Here is a 23,012-nt window from a genome sequence, read left to right as displayed (position 1 = left end):
AAGCTAATAATATTAATATAGATATTCAACTCACATTTGAAAAGTATAAATAATTAGTACACATTGACCAAATAAAACTATTCATTGTTAGGTTTATAAAGAGGGGGTTTCATTAGGGAGAAACAACACCAATGAGATCGCTCAACCACATAAGAAATTGACACCACTCTCAACCCAAAACCTTAAGGCGATGGGATTATGGGCCTTGATCCTTATATGGTGCTCTACTTTCTCATTTCTGGTCAATGTGGGACTTAGACTCACACTTGGATTCCTAACAATCTCCCACTCAAGGGTGAGTCCTTTCAACCACATTGGTACACTCCCCTTCCAACAGAAGCATTCCCAACCACGAGTACTCATTTTTTTGTCCTTTTCTGTACTTCCATTCTTTTCTTAACGGGACACGCTTTACCTAGTACCCTTGCCAGGAAGACTTTCGATACTAGGACTATATTGCACTCGTCTAAGTCGGTTTTAACCATCAGCTCTGATACCATTTCTTAGGTTTATAAGGAGGGGGTTTCACTGGGAGATATAACACCAATGAGACCTGAGTCTAACCACATAAGGCATTGACACCAGAAATACAAATACTTCCTAGTGTAGTCATGGACGTAGGCATACACATTGTACGCCGAACCACGTTAAATTCTCTGTGTCTATTTTTCTCTCCTTTATTCTTCCTTTATTGCCTTGTTCGTAACAATTGGTATCAAGAGCCATTTTTCTTAGTATGATCTATGGTTGCAACATTGTTTGATCTTCTACATCAAAAAAGATTTGGTTTCTATTTTTTCTTCTTGGGGATCTCAGTTTAGAGAAGTAGTGGGAGCTTTGGTCAAAAGTCGCAACAGGAGCTTTGGTCAAAAGCCGTAGCAGGAGCTTTGGTCAAAGGCAGTAGGAGCTTTGATTAAAGGCAGTAGGAGCTTTGGTCAAAAGTCGCAGCAGAAGCTTTGGTCAAAAGCAGCAGGATCTTTCGTCAAAAGCAACAAGAGCAATGACATTGGAAGAAGGGAAGGTGAGGATTGAGAATTTTATGGCAGTGACTTCGGGTTCTGGAAGATGCAGATAGAGGACTACCTGTATCAGAAGAAGTTGTATCTACCCTTAACAGGGCAGAAGCCAACCGACATGGAGCAGGCAGAATGGGATTTGTTAGATCGACAAACACTCAGTGTGATCCGGTTGACATTAGCCAAGAATGTTGCGTTCAACATCATGAACGAGAACACAACCATAGATTTGATGAAGGCGTTGTCAAATATGTATGAGAAGCCATCTGTAGCCAATAAAGTGTATTTGATTCGCAGGCTAGTCAACCTAAAAATGGGTGAAGGTAACTCGATTACTAATCATATTAGTGAATTTAATACAATTATTGTGCAGTTGACATCAGTGCAGATAACATTTGATGATGAGGTGAAAGCATTAATTTTATTATCATCTCTTCCGGAAAGTTGGAGTGCAACTGTTACTGCAGTTAGTAATTCTGCAAGTAATAGTAAGTTGAAGTTTGATAACATCCGTGACTTGATCTTAAGCGAAGATGTTCGTAGGAAAAGTTTAGGGGAATCTTCCAGTTCTAGTTCTGATTCAGCATTGAGTACTGAAACTAGAGGAAGAAGTAGCCATAAAGGTCGTAATCAAGGCCGAGGCAGATCAAAGTCTAGAGAGAAATCAAAACCAAAATTCCGGAATGATATCACTTATTAGAATTGTCAGAAAAGGGGTCACTTTACAAATCAATGTAGGGCTCCAAGGAAGAACAACAACAACAAGAGGCAAGATGATGATCAATCAGCAAATGCAGCAACTGATGAAATTGAAGATGCACTATTATGTAGTCTAGATAGTTCTATTGACTCATGGATTATGGACTCAGGTGCGTCATTTCATACTACACCTTCCTTAGAATTATTATCTAACTATGTTCCAGGAAAGTTTTGGAAGGTCTACCTTGCAGATGAAAAATCTCTTGATATTATAGGAAGAGGTGATATCAATATCAGAACCTCTAATGGAAGTGTGTGGACTTTGAATAATGTTAGACATATTCATGCCTTAAAGAGAAACTTAATATCTATAGGGCAGTTGGATGATGAGGGGCATTACACCACCTTTGGAGATGGACACTGGAAAGTAATGAAAGGTAATCTTGTTGTTGCTCATGGAAAGAAGCAAGGATCTCTTTACATGATTGCATATGAGGATATGATATCAGTTGCAGAAATTGGCAATAGTTCCTCTTTGTGGCATCAGAGGCTTGGGCGTATGAGTGAGAAAGGAATGAAGCTCATGGTCTCAAAAGGTAAAATACCTAACTTGAAGCATGTTGACGTTGGACCTTGCGAACATTGTATTTTTGGAAAGCAGAAAAAGGTTAGCTTCTCCAAAACAAGTAAGTCGTCTAAAGTTGAAAGACTAGCACTAGTGCATACAGATGTTTGGGGGCCAGCTCCAGTGAAATCTCTTGGAGGTTCAAAGTATTACGTAACCTTCATTGATGACTTTACAAGAAAGGTATGGGTTTATTTTCTTAAAAATAAATCTCATGTGTTTTATGTGTTTAAAAGGTGGAAACAGGAGGTTGAGACTCAAACAGGTTTAAAGATTAAATGTTTGAAGTCTAATAATGGTGGAGAATATGACAGTAGTCAATTCAAGGAGTTTTGTTCAGAGAACGGGATCAGAATGATCAAGACAATTACAAGAACACCAGAACAAAATGGTGTGGCAGAAAGAATGAACAGAACCTTGAATGAGAGAATAAGATGTATGAGAATCCAGTCAGGATTACCAAGGTATTTTGGGCAGATGCAATAAGCACAACAGCCTATCTCATAAACAGAGGACCATCAGTTTCTTTAGGCTATAAGTTACCTGAAGATGTATGGTATGGAAATAGGTATACCTTTCACATCTGAAAGTTTTTGGTTGTGCTTCATATATTTTGTTGAACTCTAATAGTAGAGATAAATTGGACCCTAAGGCAAAGTGATGTTATTTCATTGGCTATGGATCTGACATGTATGGCTACAGGTTTTGGGATGACCAACACAAGAAAATTATCAGAAGTAGAAATATTACTTTTACTGAAAACATGTTCTATAAGGACAGTACTGCAAAATTTGTAAATGCAAATAACCAGCCAGAGCAGGTATCATTAGAAGAAATTTCAGAAAGTGATGTAGTCAACAGAAGGCAGAATACAGAAGTAGAGCTTGAGTCAGAGCTTGAGTCAGAATCTGGGTCAGAACTTGAACAGATAGTAGAGTCTGTAACTCCTGAATTATCGACTAGAAGGTCTAGCAGAACAATTGTAGCACCACAAAGGTATTCCCCTTCATTGCATTACTTGTTGTTGACTGATGCTGGTAAGCTAGAGCATTTTGTTGAGGCTATGCAAGGAGATGAATCTATTAAGTGGGAGCTAGCAATGGAAGATGAGATAAAGTCTCTTCAGAAGAGTAAGACATGGTCTTTAACCAAGCTTCCAGAAGGAAAGAATGTTTTGCAAAACAAGTGGGTCTATCGGTTAAAAGAATAACCAGATGGCAGCAAACGATATAAGGCTAGACTCGTAGTGAAAGGGTTCCAACAGAGACAGGGAATTGACTTCACAGAAATTTTCTCTCTTGTTGTCAAGATAACTACCACAGAATTATCTTGAGTATAGTAGCTGTAGAAAATCTTCATCTAGAGCAGTTAGATGTGAAAACTGCATTCTATATGGAGATCTTGAGGAAGAAATCTTTATGGCACAACCAAAAGGTTTTGAAGTACAAGGCAAAGGAAATCTTGTATGCAAGCTTCATAAAAGTTTGTATGGGTTGAAACAAGCACCAAGACAATGGTACAAGAAGTTTAATGAGTTTATGAGAAACTCAGGATTTCACAGATGTGAAGAAGATCATTGTTGTTACGTGAAGAAATATGTTGACAGTTATATCATTCTTGCCTTCTATGTTGATGACATGTTGGTTGCTGGTGCTAATATGGCAGAAATTGACAAGTTGAAGAAATAATTGTCAAAAAATTTTGAAATGAAGGATCTTGGTCCAGCCAAGCAAATTCTTGGTATGAGAATTTCCAAGGATAGATATGAAGGTATTTTAAACTTATCTCAGGAAAAATATATAGAAAAATTGCTTAGTAGGTTCAATGTTGGAAATGCTAAAACCAGGAATACACCTTTGGGAACTCACTTAAAGTTCTCAAAAAGGGAATCTTCTCAGACAGAGAAAGAAGAAAGTCATCTGTCTAAAGTGTCATATACATCTGCAGTAGGGAGCTTGATGTATGTTATGGTTTGCACCAGACCTGATATAGCACATGCAGTGGGAATTGTGAGCAAGTTTCTATCCAATCCCGAAAATGAGCATTGGGAAGGCGTGAAGTGGATATTGAGATATTTGAAGGGCACTTCAAAGATGCATTTGTCTTTTAAAAGGAGTAATCTCACTTTACAGGGGTTTTCTGATTTAGATTTTGGAGGTAATTTGGATGGTAGAAAGAACACAATAGGTTATATTTTTACGTTGGGTGGCATAACTATCAGTTGGAAGTCTAAACTTTAAGGAAGAGTTTCCCTTTCAACCACTGAAGCTGAATATGTAGCTATCTCAGAAGCAGCAAAAGAGATGATATGGTTGAAGAATCTTCTAAAAGAATTAGGAAAAGGGCAAGATGAATCTCCGTTGTTCAGTGACAGTCAAAGTGCCATTTGTCTAGATAAAAATCTAATTCTTCACTCCAGATGCAAGCACATTGAATTGAAGTATCATTTTATCAGAAACTTGATAAATGATGGAGACATTTTTTTTGTTGAAGATTTCAGGTGCAGAGAATCCAGCACTGTCACAACAACTAAGTTGAGGCTTTGCATTGCCTCAACTGGCCTACGAGAAAATTGATGATGAAGGCACGACACTAGGTGGTAATGTAAATCAAACCCCAAGTGAGAGAATTGTTAGTATTATGGTGCTTGATTTAGTCTCACATTGCTCAAAATAGTGAGATATGGTTCTCTATTTTACTATATAAGAGACTTTATGTAAAGCTTTGAGATACACCAAAAATACAAATACTTCCTAGTATAGTCGTGGACGTAGGCATACACATTGTACACCGAACCACGTTAAATTCTCTGTGTCTATTTTCCTCTCCTTTATTCTTCTTTTATTGCCATGTTCCTAACATTCATTACGAACAACCATAAATATTTCTACATATACGAATTATATGGTTATGAAAAAACAATGGGTGATTTATATTGAGGTTGTGGCTCTCTTTAAAGCATGCGTTTATTCTCCTTTCTTCATCATTTGTTTAATGGTGTACAATATTTTCTTAATTTTTCTAAAATATAAATTATAATATCTAACTTTATATTTACATATAACATAAAAAGATAAATTGTCATTAGGTCCATGTCCTAAAACAAACCAACATTTATGATATTATTGACTAACCAATACATAAATTTAATAATTTTCTTCACCAAAATACTTATCGGAAGTTGTTTATCATATAAACATTCATTCAAAATGTATTTATATCGTTAAAATAAGATATAATTAAGGCATTTTCACCACTTTATTATATAAGCTATGATACCATGGCATATTTCATCTTAAGATATCAATAAATATGTAATAAGTTGTACTAATAGACTTAAAGTCGACTATATCCGACTTCTCAACATTTCTTTGTGGACTTAATTTTTATAGAAATTTCTTAACTAACTTCCTAAATGACTAAAGCATAACTTCTTTTATAATCTCAATTCATTTTAATTACTTTCTTTTTGTTATAAATATTTATTCTGAAATTTGTGGAATTAATACCGAAATACTTTTTAAAATGTATTTATCATGTAAATATTCATACATAAATTATTTTTATAATTGAAATCTGTAATGTTTTATTTTAATAAATACAAGCTAATTAATTGAATTAAAATATAATATATAAAATATAATTGGTAACTATTATTTATGTAACAATATATAACCATTTCATAAGAGTGATTTTTTAAACAATTATTATCATTCATACTTTTAGATTATTCTAAATAATTTATTATGTAACAATTTAAAATACATTTTTTAATTTATTATTATTATCAATCAAATAAAGAAGAAACATACCATGAAACAAATTTCAAAATAAGATTTATTTATCTTCATTCACAAATAAGGATAATGATAAAATAAGACCACTTTATGAAATAAGAGTTGGTATGTTAAAATCAGATTTTAGGTTCGAGTGTCGGTTTAACTATGTAAAATGAAGGTGATTTTTATAAATGTTTTTCCCAAAAATAAAAATAAAGAAGGTATAAAATAAACAAAAACATATATTTTAACTTTCAGATCCGACAAAGATTAACCTCGATCCTATGTACTCCCATTTACCGTCGAAAATTAGGACCACGTAGTTCTAGAAAAAAACTATTTGAAAACATATTTTTTGAATATTTTGGATTTGTAAGGAGTCACTAGTGCAGAAATTGATTTTTACCTCGCCTTATATGCCTCGGTTGTCCAGGAACCGAAGCATATAATGGCGCGGTGGCATTTTTGCAATTTCAAACAACTTTTATGCCTCGGTTCAGCTTAACCCGAAGCAAAAGAGATGTATATGCTTCGGTTTGCCAAAAATCGGTGCCAAAGGAGGCTCATATGCTTCGGTTACACAGACCCGAAGCCAAAAACCCACTAGTCGTTACCTCTTTGGCCTCGGGTGGGTCTGAATCGGTGCCAAATAGGGCTATATGCCTCGGTTCAATTAATAACCGAGGCCATATGGTTTAATTAGGGCACCAAATTCGCGAGCCCCCTTTCTCTTCTTCTTCCCCGCGCCCCTCTCTGCAACAGTACCCTTTCTCTTCTCCCTCTGGCATGGTTGTTCCAGGCGCAGTGGTGATGGTTGGATGCGCTGCTGCCTGTGCTTCTTCTTCTCCTGTGATGTGGCTGTGCGATGGAGATGGTGGAGCTGCGGTGGCTAGTGCAGGTTCCATGGCTCGTTGACGCTGCTGTTGCAGGTTGTGTGTCGCGGCTCAATGAAGCTTTGCGTGAGCGTTAATGGTGCATATCAGTGTTGGAGCGTTGCGAAGAATGCATCTTGCTCTCGTTGCTGCAATGGAGGCGTTGGTCGCAGTTTCAGATCTGCCAGATCTGCGGAGCGTTGATGATGGTTCGAATCTGGCTCGTGTGCAGGCAGTGGATCTGTGTTGATGGTGAACGTTGCAGGTGCTGCCTTGGTGGTTGCAGGTCCAGACAATGTTGTTGCTATTGCGGAACGCTGGCTGTTGTTGCGGTGTCGGAACTCGCGGTCACGGTGGAAGAAGATGGTGGTGGCTGCTGCTTTTCGCTGGCGAGGTTACAGAACACTATGGCTCCGGTTCATTTAGAACCGAGGTATAAAAGGAATTTTATGGCTTCGGGTAACGACCGATGCCAAAAGGGGTGTCTTTAGGCCTCGTCCTAATATGCCTCGGTTCCAGACCCGAGGCAAAATGAGAAAAACAACCGGGGCAAAAAGCCCTTACTGCACTAGTGAGTGAGTCCGACAAGGATTAACTTTTGTCCTACGTATCGCCATTCAAAAGGGAGAATCAAGATCATGTAGTTCTTTGAAAAACACATGTTTCGGTAGAAGAATTTTATTGGAAACATTTGTAACTAGAAAACTTTTATAGAAAATATTTGTGGGTAAAATAGATTTTTAATTTTAATGTAATATTTTGTAAAACCAAAATTATGAATATTGAAAGATATTTCCAATAGTTTTAAAATAACTAAAGTAGAAGTATATGCAAAGTGATTTTAAAATATATAAATAACTGAATTAGAAATGTACGTAAAGGATTTAAAATATTAAAATAACCAAATTGGAAGTGATTCAAAGTGATTTGAAAATTGAAATAACCAAATTAAAAGTGCATTTAAAGTAGTTTAGAATATTAAAATAACCATATTAGAAGTGCATCCAAAGTGGTTTAAAATATTACAATAACTAAATTAGAAATGCATCCAAAATGGTTAAAATATTGGAATAACCAAATTAGTACATCTAAAGTAGTTAAAATATTGGAATAACCAAATTAGTACATATAAAGTGGTTAAAATATTGGAATAACCAAATTAGAAGTATATTTAAAGTGGTTAAAATATTATAATAATAGTTTTAAAATCTTTAAAAATGTATTTTTTTCATATTTTTATTATTTATAAAAAAAGACATTTTAATGTTACTTTAAAATATATTTATTTTATATTTAATGAGATGCTGAATAATGAAAAGTATGAAGTATGATTAATAATAAAATAGAGACTGTGAAGAGTAAAATAAAGATTAGCCAAAAAAGTGATGTAAATAAGGAAACATGGGATATAAAGAACAAATAAAGTGTTAATAACATGGATGCAACTAAGTAAAATGTAGGGGTACGCATAGCAAAACGTGGGTGCAACCAACACTTAACATCAGGTATATGTTGTGTGAATGTGAAGGTGCTGTCAGTGAAATCATAAAAAGCAATAAAATAAACCTAAAAAACAAAAAATGTGTCACATTAAAAAAATAATGTTAACAACATATTATTATTTTAGATAAATTTACAAGAGTATCGTAAATCCAATACCAAGATGGGGTGAGTGTTTTGGCTGATGTTATGCTATTAAGAACAATTAACATAAAACATAAATTCTTTCAAATTTTGTTGAGAACCAATGTGATCTTACAGTACATTACGCCACATTTAGTGAAGCATTTGATAACAAGATTTTCCTCTTCCTCCGATTCGAATCAGAGGACTAGTCACAACATTCTAAGAGTTCTTAATTCGTTTTCAAATTCTTTGACAATACAATATAAGATATTGATATTGTTCATCTCATCGTTTCCTATAAAAAACCTCAAGAATTAATTCATGAATACACAAACATAAAAAACAATTAGATAAAAACGGAAAGAAATTCACTGGAACAAACTATAGTTGCAAAAGTCTCGACATTTCGAACATGTCAATCAATCATTTGTGCCACCTCTTCCACATTCTCCCCATACCAAATTACTCATAGAAAAATTATCTTTAGAAAAAAAAAAGAAAAAAAAAAAAATATATATATATATATATATATATATATATATATATATATATAAAAGGTACATTATTCATGTGAACAACTATAACAAAAAAAACATAAAAACATTCATCAAACAAGTCAAATTCACTTTCAAATAAAAATCATCTTTAATTAATTTCTCTTTCTAAAGGACATGCAAAATTCTTTCCTTTCGAACTCTAACCTTTAACCGGGACTGTTTCAACTCTTTCTTTAAAAATAATAATAATTCAAATTAATAAACATAAAAAAACAACTATCTTTGAATGTGGAACACAGCTTTTGAATATCCAAATGTGAACCACTATTCTGCAATAATGAGAAGATATTATATTAAAGAACTAATACATATCAGTGACCTTCTTCATGTACACCTTCAATTAAAAAAAACATCAATAAGCAAAACTGATTTTTATTATATTAAATCAGTTATTTTTTGACTTTATCTTTTTTACGTTACATCTATTATAATTTTCAAAACTACATCTTTATTACTAACTAATTTAGTCTTTTTAATTATTAATTTTAATTTAAATAACTAATAACTTCAACAAATAATTATCTAATTTAAATGTGAATTTTTAATTTTATACATTTTGTATTTTAAATTTTATATAAAATTTTATTAAGCAGTTTTATAATTCTTTGAAATAAAAAAAATATAATTTAATCTAACAATTGAAAATAAATAAAAATTAATCTCGTATAATTTATTATATAAGAAAATAAAATCAATTGTTTCAAAACTGTAAAAATATTATAACTAGCAAAAACTAAAACAAACAAATATATATATATATATATATATATATATATATATTTAAATATACATCCAAATATTTGCATTATATTCAAAATTCAAAATTCACTTTTTAAAAAACTTTGTTTTCGATACTGACTTAATCAAATATGTCTGAATTTTAACTGAAAATTAAAATTTTTTTTCCCACTACTAATCTAAATAAACAAAATTTAATTTAAACTAATTAATTGTTTTAAGAAAACAAAATAAAGGCTACCGTTTATAAAACTAACCTGCAGAATATTATTAGCTCTTTTAAAGGCCGTAGGAACAATTTTAGTTAAAAATAAGATTTAAAGAATAGATATGTGTATCATTTACCTTTTCAGTTTCATTGATTTGTTTTTTCAACAGCACCTTCTAAATTAAATATTTTAATTTTAAGTCTTTTTTTTAACTATGCATCAGTATTCGTGTATTTATTACTATTATTTTTTTAATGATATTTGATGATATGAACAGTCATGAAAAATGAATAATCGTAAAATGATATATATAAATATATATATATATATATATATATATATTTATATATATATATATATATATTTATATATATATATATATATATATATATATATATATATATATTTCTACATATATGAATTATATGGTTATGAAAAATAGCAACACCAAGTCCTATTAAACAAAAATCTATATTGTTAATATTTGGTGAAGAGAAGAGATCTAAAATTCTTCATAAATTGTAACTGGTAGAAATATTCAGAATACATACATCACTTTTCCATGAATAATATATCACTGTACATTTACCTAATTAAAAATACAACCATAATAGTAATTAAATTAAAAAAAATAATTTCATTTTGTATTCCACTAAAATAAAATACAAAAAATGTATATACAATGATAACAATAATTAAGGTCCCTTGTATCCAAAAACAAATGAGGAACCCATGATTTGTGCTCTTTAACCTTAGCATATCCGTGTGTGCTTCATCAACCTGGGTTCTTATATCTATAAGAGCATCATCCTGCTCCATTGGACATGGGGACACTTTGGCCTTCTCATTTTGCATTATTAAACCCTCCAAATGTTTTAACCATGAATTAGTTTCACTCTTCGTAAGTGAGGATTGAGACCTACACCAAAATCATTCATATGTAAACTTTAATTCAAGTATCTAAAAAAAATTAATCGCCGAAAAAACTTCAAAGAAGAGTTGTAAGGGATAGTCACTCACTCTTTTTCGGAATCACTTAGGATCAATGCCAAAAGTTTAATGTGAAATTGAATTAGTGAAGAGTTATGTTCATCCATACTTTCTTTACTAATCAATTCTTCAAAAATGGCTTCAGCTTCTCCTTCCTTGAGATCAAGAGCCTGATTAAAATTACACACCGGAAATAACAGTGAAGAAACAATTGATAAATAAATATATTATGAATAGCTGTGACACCATAAGTGTAAATCACCACACTCCAAAATGGAAAAATTAAACGCGCAAAAGTAAAATTAAAAAAAAATAATAAAGTACCTGATACATCCTATGATTTCTTAACAAGGTTTTCAAATTCCTTGACAATACGATATAAGAGATAATACCGATTGTTTCATCGCTTCCTATAAAAATAACTCCAGAATTAATCCATGAACAAAATACAAACTCAAAAAACAAATATATAAAAACGAAAAGAAACCCACCGTCAAAAACTACGGTTGCAAAAGTCTCGATACTTCGAACATGTTCAATCAGCCAACTGTGCCACCTCTTTGACATTCTCCCCATACCTAATTTTTCACATAAAAATCCTCTTTAGACAAAACATGTACATATTTATATACTTTTTAGGCAAATCCAATTTATAGTATTTAATGCTTTCTTAAAGCTAATACAAAGAAAAAACATTTAGAATATGATGTGATTGCATTATTAAACTCTCCAAATATTTCAATTATGAATTATTTTTAGCTCTTACAAATACAAAAGTGAATGCTTAAACCATAAAATAAATAAAAATAAGTCTAAACTTCACAGTTTTCACGTTCTTAGAATAAGAGAAAGAAAATTTTTAACATGAATATGCGTGAAAGAAATTGCACTTTTATGTATATATAAATGAAGAGAGTATATAGAAAGTTGTAAAAGGTAAATGAATGTATGTCATGCATTAGACCAAAACTATTTTTCTGTCAAACTTTCTTCCACTGTGCTTTCTCATATTTTCTCTAAGGAAAAAGAGGAGAAAAAAGAAAAAATGAAGAAACAAGAGAAAAAGAATAGTGAAACATATTATGCAAGAACTAATTAATAAGATAAGTTACCTGAAGAACACGCTCTGCAAACTATTGTTTCTGCTCTTCTTCTTCACCCTTCTTTTCTTCCTCTGAATAAATTAGGTATCTTAAAGGAACGAAACCTAATATATGAAGAAGTGGAGAAATGAGTTAGGTCTCTTAAAAAGAAGGAAACCTACTCTCTCATGTTGGGACTTTGAAGGAAAAGAAATAATACACTGTTGTTTGGCTTTGAAAGTAAAAACAATACACCATTGTCACTGTCCATACAAATGTTTGCACCACAAATTTTAATTACGCTCACGTGAATTACTTTTATTTTATTTATTATTTTTTATATATTTTATGTTACTATTGAATTTTCAAATTACGATTTTTTATCTCATTATTTTATTTTCATTCTTTTCTAAATTGCATGTATTAGTTTGTTTATATTTTACTGTTTATAGAGAAAGTTTACGAACAAATATCTTATATTTTATTTTCTTATATAATCAGTTAATTTAATTTAAATTACTTTTATCTAGCTGTTAAATTTAATTTAATTTCTTATACAGATTTCAATGAAAGAAAAAGCTGAATACCGATACCAATAACAATTATGCACAGATACGAATCCCAAGTGAAGAAACGGTGACCTGAGTTGGAATGAATGGAAGAGTCAAACCCTAGAAATAGAAATTGCAGAGAGGTTCGTGTCTTCTTCATTAATATTGCCTCTTTCATACTCATCATATCTTATGCTTATTGGTTCAGAAAGGAGGCAAACAAAAACGTTTTTCAAAGAAAACAATATTCATAGAAAAGCTAAACCTGCTTCGTTAGAGACCTTAGAAGATATTGCAGAGATCTTTTGTTTCTTTTTCTCTACTTTGTTTCTTCTTTCTAAATCATATTTGTCTTCCTACATCTTTATTATTCTTTCATGATAAGTTTTCTCAAAGATAAGATAAAGGTAACGTAAATAGATAAATATGAACGTCTTAATTTTTTCTTTTGTTTTAAACTGATACAGATTAAATTTGAACGTAAATATATAAACATCTTATGGATTATATTTTATAATTACTTTAGAATCTAATAATTTTAAGAAAGAAAATTTCCAACACATTAGAAAGGTCTAAATTCAATTTAACTCCCAAATAAATATATTTTAATTTAAATTACTTAATTATATAAGAAAGAAAAAAAATCAAAGGTTTATTCATAAACTTTTTCAGAAAACTGCAAAATACTATAATATCAAAAACTAAAACAAATATAATTTTCTTTTGAATTAAGAATATTTCTAATTAAAAAATAATTTACTGGATCTTTATATCATAACATATGTACCGTTTCTATTTTTTAGTAATATCTTTTATAAGAGTGCTTTCTAAATTAAATATTTTAACTATTTATCCATGAATTTTATTATGCAGGTGTCATCAACTGTTGATGTATCCATTAATACATAAACATTTCAAGCGTATTGAAAACACATTGATTTCTGTAATAGAAAAAAATAAGTTACTTGACTAAAAGATAAATTTACATATATTTCAACTATTGCTTAAAATAAAATGACATTATAGATAAAATACAAATAATTATTAAATAGAGCACTAAACAAAAACTTTTATGTCCCTAAAAGTATTTGAGGTCAACTTCGCCGACTTCCACCATATTTTAGTCAGGACCGACTCCATCGATGATGATTAAATTTCAATTAGGGTCAACTTAGTTGAATTGTGGTCGAGCCGACTCGACTGAACTCTGTCAAATTGTGATTGGAGTCGATTCGACTGAATTTTAATTGAACTTTAGTTAGGTTAACCTGTCTCGACCTTGAACTCTATCTAGACCAACTCATCTCGACCTTCCGTCCAAACCAACTAAAAACTTAGATTAAAAATTTGAATTGGATATTTTGTAATTTTTCATATTGGAAAATCCGAATTGAAAAAAAGATATTCAATTCAAAAAAATATAAAATATAGATCAACTTAAAATCTAAATTTAATGAAATAAATTTTAAATGGATTAATTTTTAATAAAATAAACTTTAAATGAATTCGATCGGAGAAAAAATAGATCACATATCAAGAAAATTGGAAATTTATGTCCACCCCTATCAAGTAAACACAATTTAATTTAAACTAATTCATTTAAGAAAACAAAATAAAGGCTACCATTCAAAAAGTTTCTTTTGAAACCGCAGAATATTATAAACTTTTAAAGGCTGTAACAATTTTTTTTTATCAGGAACCATTCTTTTTACAAATAGATTTACATAACTTTTATGTTCTTAACGTGTATCATTTACCTTTTCAGTTCAATTGATTTTTTTTTTAAATAGTACCTTCTAAAACAAATATTTTAAGTTTAAGTTTTTTTTACTTGTGCATGAGTATTCGTGTATTTATTGTTATTTTTTAAATATATTTGATGATATGTAAAACAGTCAAGAAAAAAATAATAATCATAATATATATATGTATATTATTTATAAAACATTCCAACAATAAAATAAAATTTGTATAAAAAAAAAAAATAAAGCTAATAATATTAATATAGATATTCAACTCACAATTGAAATGTATAAATAATTCGTACACATTGACCAAATAAAACTATTCATTACGAACAACCATAAATATTTCTACATATATATGAATTATATGGTTATGAAAAAAAAAGGGTGATTGTGATATTGATAATTTTAGCCCCAGACATATAATTTATGTATTTGTAGGAAAAGAATGGGTGATTGTTTGTTAGATGCTTGTTCTCCACCTATGTTATATTGAGGTTGTGGCTCTCTTTAAAGTAGGGATGACAATATGAACCTGGCCCGCAGGCCTGCGAAAAAAACGTAGGGCAGGTAAAAATGTCATAGTATGAATATGAATATGATAAAAATGTTGAATTATCAATTTATCATCCAACTCCCCAAAGTCTTTACTTAATTTTGTGAACTTCTTAAAGTTTCCCAATTTTTAAACATTGAAAGTTTTATCATAAGAATAAAAAAAAACGGGTTACTCCGCGGGCCCGCGAACCAAGTGCGGGGCGGAGCGGACCAGTGAAATCAGCATACATAAATTGTATGGGACAGGGTGGGCCAATCCGCGATGTGCGGGCCGGCCCGCATTACCATCCCTACTTTAAAGCATGCGTTTATTCTCCTTTCTTCATCATTTGTTTGATGGTGTAGAATATTTTCTTAATTTTTCTAAAACATAAATTATAATATCTAACTTTATATTTACATATAACATAAAAAGATAAATTGTCATTAGGTCCATGTCCTAAATCAAACCAACATTTATGATATTGACTAACAAATACATAAATGGTAATCTAAGACTTGATTATGGTGATGCCATACTTTCCAACGTTTTGTTTTTTTTTTCAAGTTATCCCTGTAAGTAGACATCTAATTTCTTTGAGAAGCTCAATTCATTTTAATTATTTTCTTCACCAAAATACTTATTGGAAGTTGTTTATCATATAAACATTCATTCAAAGTGTATTTATATCGTTAAAATAAGATATAATTAAGGCATTTTGACCACTCTATTATATAAGCTATGATACCATGCCAGATTTCATCTTAAGATATCAATAAATATGTAATAAGTTGTACTACTACACTTAAGTCGACTATATGTCACTACAAGAGAAATTATTTTTAACGGAGGTTATTTTTGGCATTTCCGACGGTTTTAACCTCCACTAAAGGTGTTACCCGCGATTTGGTTTTTCCCTAGAAAAGCCAGCGTCGTTAACGGATTACCGACGGTTTTCAGCAACCTCTGGTAAAGTTGTACTTATTGGCAGTTCTGGAACCCTCGCTATTTATCGGTGGTTCTAGAACCCCCGCTATTTATCGGTGGTTCTGGAACCCGCGCTATTTATCGGTGGTTCTGGAACCCCGCTATTTATCGGTGGTTTTGGAACCCCTGTTACTTACCGACGGTTCTGGAACCCCCACTACTTACCGGCAGTTCTGGAATCTCCGTTACTTACCTACGGTTCTGGAACCTCCTCTACTTACCGACGGTTTTGAAACCTCTGCTACTTTCTGGAAGTTTTTAAAATAAAACTACTTTATAAAATAAATTTTCGATCTAGAGATTCAATTTTTTATGATAGACAACTAGAATACAAACAAATAAAATAACAAATGGCTTCTTTTATTAGTTCAAAAAGAACACAGTTTTCAATACACATTGCCAATAAATCCGAATTCCAAGTGAATTGGATTGAGTGGAAGAGTAAAAAAACCCTGATATTAGATATGGACGCGACACATATTTTCTCATTCAAATTCACCGTTTTTATTTAATTGAATTATATATTACTAACAATTGTCACAAATTAAATTCAGACGGGACAAGACAAATAGATAAATAGTTGAAAAATAGAATTTGCAATTGTTATCATAATTTATTTTGAAAATTTATAGATTATGAAATAAGAGTTTGGTATGTGAAAATCAGATTTTAGATTCGAGAGAGTTGGTGTCCGTCCTAAGACGGTACCTTTAACTATGCAAAATGAATGTAATTTTTATAAATGTTATTTCCTAAAAATAAAAATAAAAAAGGTATAAGAGAAACAAAAATATATATTTTAACTTTTGGATCCGACAAAGATTAACCTCGATCTTATGTATTTCCATTCACAATAAAAAATTAGGACCATGTAGTTCTAGAAGAAAACTATTTGAAAACATATTTTTTGAATATTTTGGATTTGTAGGTGTTAGGTTTATAGAGGAGGGGGTATCACTGGGGAGATACAACACCAATGAGACTTGAGCCTAACCATATAAGGCATTGACATCACTCTCAACCCAAAACCTTAAGGCAGTGGGTTTATGAGTCTTTATTCTTATATAGTGCTCTACTTTTTCATTTCTGGTCAATGTGGGACTTAGACTCACACTTGGATTCTTAACAATCTTCCCCTCAAGGGTGAGTCCCTTCAACCACATTGGTACACTTCCCCTCCAGCAGAAGCATTCTCAACCACGAGTACTCCTTTTTTGCCCTTTTCTGTACCACCATTTTTCTTAACGGGACACGCTTTACCTGGAACCCTTGCCAGGAAGACTTTCGATACTAGGACCATACTGCAGTCGTTTGAGCCAGTTTCAACCATCGACTCTGATACTATTCTAAGCGATGTGGGACTAAATCAAGCACCATAATACTAACAATTCTCCCACTTGGCATTTGATTTACATTACCACTTAGTGTAGTGCCTTCATCATCAATTTTCTCGAAGGCCAGTTGAGGCAATGCAAAGCCTCAACTTAGTTGTTGTAACAGTCTTGATCAACATATCAGCTGGATTCTCTGCACCTGGAATCTTCAACAAAATCAAATCTCCATCATTTATCCAGTTTCTAATAAAATGATACTTCAATTCAATGTGTTTGCATCTGGAGTGAAGAATTGGATTTTTAGCAAGACAAATGGCACTTTGACTGTCACTGAACAATGAAGGTTCATCTTGCCCTTTTCCTAATTCTTTTAGAAGATTCTTCAACCATATCATCTTTTTTGCTGCTTCTGAGATAGCTACATATTCAGCTTCAGTGATTGAAAGGGAAACTCTTCCTTAAAGTTTAGACTTCCAACTGATAGTTGTGCCACCCAACGTAAAAATATAACCTGTTGTGCTCTTTCTACCATCCAAATCACCTCCCAAATCTGCATCAGAAAACCCTTGTAAAGTGAGATTACTTCTTTTAAAGGACAAATGCATCTTTGAAGTGCCCTTCAAATATCTCAATATCCACTTCACGCCTTCTCAATGCTCCTTTCCGGGATTGGATAAAAACCTGCTCACAACTCCCACTGCATGTGCTATATCAGGTATGGTGCAAACCATAGCATACATCAAGCTCCCTACTGCAGATGCATATGGCACTTTAGACATATGATTTTCTTCTTCCTTTGTCTAAGAAGATTGCCTTTTTGAGAACTTTAAGTGAGTTTCCAAAGGTGTATTCCTGGTTTTAGCATTTCCAACATTGAACCTGCTAAGCAATTTTTCTATATATTTTTCCTGAGATAAGTTTAGAATACCTTTAGATCTATCCCTGGAAATTCTCATACCAAGAATTTGTTTGGCTGGACCAAGATCCTTCATTTCAAAATTTTCTAACAATTGTTTCTTCAACCTGTCAATTTCTGCCATATTAGCACCAACAATCAACATGTCATCAACATACAAGGCAAGAATGATATAACTATCAACATATTTTTTCACGTAACAACAATGATCTTCACATCTATTAAATCCTGAGTTTCTCATAAACTCATTAAACTTCTTATACCATTGTCGTGGTGCTTGTTTCAACCCATACAAACTTTTATGAAGCTTGCATACAAGATTCTCTTTGCCTTATACTTCAAAACCTTTTGGTTGTGCCATAAACATTTCTTCCTCTTGATCTCCATGTAGGAATGCAGTTTTCACATCTAACTGCTCCAGATGAAGATTTTCTACAGCTACTATACTCAAGATAACTCTGATGGTAGTCATCTTGACAACAAGAGAGAAAATTTCTGTGAAGTCAATTACGTGTCTCTATTGGAACCCTTTCACTATGAGTCTGGCCTTATATCGTTTGCTGCCATCTGGTTCTCCTTTTAACCGATAGACCCACCTGTTTTGCAAAACCTTCTTTCCTTTTGGAAGCTTGGTTAAAGACCATGTCTTATTCTTCTGAAGAGACTTTATCTCATCTTCCATTGCTAGCTCCCACTTAATAGATTCACCTCCCTGCATAGCCTCGGCAAAATGCTCTGGCTCACCAGCATCAGTCAACAACAAGTAATGCAATGAAGGGGAGTACCTTTGTGGTGCTACAATTGTTCTGCTAGACCTTCTAGTCGGTAATTTAGGAGTTACTGACTCTAATATCTGTTCAGGTTCTGACCCAAACTCTGACTCGGGCTCTGGCTCAGGCTCTACTTCTGTATTCTGCCTTCTATTGGCTACATCACTTTCTGAAATTTCTTCTAATGATACCTGCTCTGGCTTTTTATTTGCATTTGCAAATTCTGCAGTCCTGTCCTTATAGAACATGTTTTCATTAAAAGTAACATTTCTACTTCTGATAATTTTCTTGTTTTGGTCATCCTAAAACCTGAGTCATACATGTCAGATCCATAGCTAATGAAATAGCATCGCTTTGCCTTAGGGTCCAATTTATCTCTACTATTAGAGTTCAACAAAATATATGAAGCACAAAAAAAAAAACTTTCAGATGTGAAAGGTTTACCTCATTTTCATACCATACTTCTTCAGGTAACTGATAGCCTAAAGGAACTGATGGTCCTCTGTTTATGAGATAGGTTGTTGTGCTTATTGCATCTGCCCAAAATACCTTGGGTAATCCTAACTGGATTCTCATACATCTTGCTATCTCATTCAAGGTTTTGTTCATTCTTTCTGCCACACCGTTTTGTTCTGGTGTTCCTGGAACCGTCTTGATCATTCTGATCCCGTTCTTTGAACAAAACTCCTTGAATTGATTACTGTCATATTCTCCACCATTATCAGACTTCAAACATTTAATCTTTAAACCTGTTTGAGTCTCAACCTCCTGTTTCCACCTTTTAAACACATAAAACACATCAGATTTATTTTTAAGAAAATAAACCCATACCTTTCTTGTAGAGTCATCAATGAAGGTTACGTAATACTGTGAACCTCCAAGAGATTTCACTGAAGCTGGCCTCCAAACATTTGTATGCACTAGTGCTAGTCTTTCAACTTTAGATGACTTACTTGTTTTGGAGAAGCTAACCTTTTTCTGCTTTCCAAAGATACAATGTTCGCAAGGTCCAACGTCAACATGCTTCAAGTTAGGTATTTTACCTTTTGAGACCATGAGCTTCATTCCTTTCTCACTCATATGCTCAAGCCTTTGATGCCACAAAGAGGAACTGTTGCCAACTTCTGCAACTGATATCATATCCTCATCTACAATCATGTAAAGAGATCCTCGTTTCTTTCCACGAGCAACAACAAGATTACCTTTCATTACTTTCCAGTGTCCATCTCCAAAGGTGGTGTAATGACCTTCATCATCCAACTGCCCTATAGATATTAAGTTTCTCTTTAAGGCAGGAATATGTCTGACATTGTTCAAAGTCCACACACTTTCATTAGAGGTTCTGATATTTATATCACCTCTTCCTATAATATCAAGAGATTTTCCATCTGCAAGGTAGACCTTCCCAAACTTTCCTGGAACATAGTTAGATAATAATTCTAAGGAAGGTGTAGTATGAAATGACGCACCTGAGTCCCTAATCCATGAGTCAATAGAACTATCTAGACTACATAATAGTGCATCTTCAAATTTATCAGTTGCTACATTTGCTGATTGATCATTACCTTGCCTCTTGTTGTTGTTCTTCCTTGGAGCCCTACATTGATTTGTAAATTGACCCCTTTTCTGACAATTCCAACAAGTGATATCATTCCAGAATTTTGGTTTTGATTTCTCTCTAGACTTTGACCTGCCTTGGCCTTGATTACGACCTTTTTGGCTACTTCTTCCTCTAGTTTCAGTACTTAATGTTGAACCAGAACTAGAACTGGAAGATTCCCCTGAACTTTTCCTGTGAACATCTTCGCTTAAGATCAAGTCACGGATATTATCAAGCTTCAACTTACTATTACTTGCAGAATTGCTAACTGCAGTAACAGTTGCACTCTAACTTTCCGGAAGAGATGATAATAAAATTAATGTTTTCACCTCATCATCAAATGTTATCTACACTGATGTCAACTGCGCAATAATTGTATTAAATTCACTAATATGATTAGTAATCGAGTTACCTTCCCCCATTTTTAGGTTGACTAGTTTGCGAATCAAATACACTTTATTGGCTGCAGATGGCTTCTCATACATATTTGACAATGCTTTCATCAAATCTACGGTTGTGTTCTTGTTCATGATGTTGAACGCAACATTCTTGGCTAATGTCAACCGGATCACACCGAGTGTCTGGCGATCTAACAAATCCCATCCCGCCTGCTCCATGTCAGTTGGCTTATGCCCTGTTAAGGGTAGATACAACTTCTTCTGATACAGGTAGTCCTCTATCTGCATCTTCCAGAACCCGAAGTCACTACCATCAAACTTCTCAATCCTCACCTTCCCTTCTTCCAATGCCATTGCTCTTGCTACTTTTACAAAAGCTCATGCTGCTTTGACCAAAGCTCCTGCTGCTTTTGACCAAAGCTCCTGCTGCGGCTTTTGACCAAAGCTCCCACTACTTCTCTAAATTGAGATTCCCAAGAAGAAAATAGAAACGAAATCTTTTCTGACGTGGAAGATCAGACAATGCTGCAACCACAGAGCATACTAAGAAAATGGCTCTTGATACCAATTGTTAGGTTTATAGAGGAGGGGGTATCACTGGGGAGATACAACACCAATGAGACCTGAGCCTAACCATATAAGGCATTGACACCACTCTCAACCCAAAACCTTAAGGCAATGGGTTTATGGGTCTTTATTCTTATATAGTGCTCTACTTTCTCATTTCTGGTCAATGTGAGACTTAGACTCACACTTGAATTCTTAACAGTAGGGAGTGAGTCCGATAAGGATTAACCTCTGTTCTATGTATCTCCATTTAGAAGGAAGAATCAAGATCATGTAGTTCTTTGAAAAACACATGTTTCGGTATCAAAATTTTATTGGAAACATTTGTGACTAGAAAACTTTTATAGAAAATATTTGTGGGTAAAACAAATTTTAATTTTAATGTAATATTTTATAAAACCAAAATTATGAATATAGAAAGATATTTCCAACAATTTTAAATTAACTAATGTAGAAGTATATGCAAAGTGATTTTAATGTGTGATGGAGGTCGGAGGAAATCCTAATTTAATTTCACTATTATTTAAAAAATAATAATAATAACCAAATTAAAAGTGTATTTAAAGTGGTTTAGAATATTAAACTAACCATATTAGAAGTGCATCTAAAGTGGTTTAAAATATTAAAATAATCAAAAATGCATCCAAAGTGGTTAAAATATTGGAATAACTAAATTAATACATCTAAAGTCGTTAAAATATTGGAATAACCAAATTAGAGGTGCATCTAAGGTGGTTAAAATATTATAATAACCAAATTAAAAGTGCATCTAAAGTAATTTTAAAATCTTTAAAAAAAATTCATATTTTTATTATTTATAAAAAAAACATTTTAATGTTACTTTAAAACATATTTATTTTATATTTAATGGGATGCTGAATAATGAAAAGTATGAGTATGATTAATAATAAAATAGAGATTGTGAAGAGTAAAATAAAGATCAGCCAAAAAGTGATAGAATGTAAATAATGAAACATGGGATATAAAGAACAAATAAAGTGTTAATAAAATGGATGCAATGCAACTAAGTAAAACGTAGGGGTACGCATAGCAAAACGTGGGTGCAACCAACACTTAACATCAGCTGTATGTTGTGTGAATGTGAAGGTGCAGTCAGTGAAATCATAAAAAGCAATAAAACAATAATGGGTGTGGGGTTAACATAATGAGGGGTATGCAAAGTAAAACAAGTCTAATAAAAAATAAACAAAAAAGAGGTATGGTATGGTGAGAGACAAACAAAGTTATAGAATATTAAAGAAAAGCTAGCAGGTTTCTTTTCTCCACCTCCATTTTCAGACTCTACACCATGGACCTGCATCCTTGGCGAACCTCCGAGCACCGCCATCGCAGCGACTGCAACCGCGACTGTCGCCACCAGCGCCGCCACGAGCCTATCCATCTCCTTTTGAT

The 23,012-nt window shown here is 32.6% G+C and overlaps 1 protein-coding gene across 7 annotated transcripts in view; it reads right to left on the bottom strand.

The window, feature by feature from the left end:
• LOC114181543 (uncharacterized) overlaps nt 1–23,012 on the bottom strand; it is a 74,011-nt gene that overhangs the window by 10,748 nt on the left and 40,251 nt on the right. The window contains exons 1-6 of one of the 7 annotated variants that reach the window (XR_014994665.1): nt 12,835–12,883; nt 12,224–12,318; nt 11,603–11,689; nt 11,436–11,521; nt 11,142–11,281; nt 10,744–11,040 (exon numbers count right to left, since the gene is read on the bottom strand). Coding sequence is in view for 1 of the 7 variants with exons in the window: in XM_085672757.1 (XP_085528883.1) it covers nt 10,707–11,040; nt 11,142–11,281; nt 11,436–11,521; nt 11,603–11,689 (647 nt within the window). In the remaining 6 variants the exon portion in view is untranslated. The other 6 variants (XR_014994664.1, XR_014994663.1, XM_085672757.1 and 3 more) reach the window with 6 other exon arrangements.

Source organism: Vigna unguiculata, chromosome 4 (genome assembly GCF_037176805.1).
Source record: "Vigna unguiculata cultivar grain cowpea cultivar isolate G323 ecotype 2 chromosome 4, ASM3717680v1, whole genome shotgun sequence".
NCBI classification, from domain to species: domain Eukaryota; kingdom Viridiplantae; phylum Streptophyta; class Magnoliopsida; order Fabales; family Fabaceae; genus Vigna; species Vigna unguiculata.
The sequence above is the reverse complement of the archived record's forward strand: the minus strand, read 5'-3'. Positions and strand labels throughout refer to the sequence as shown.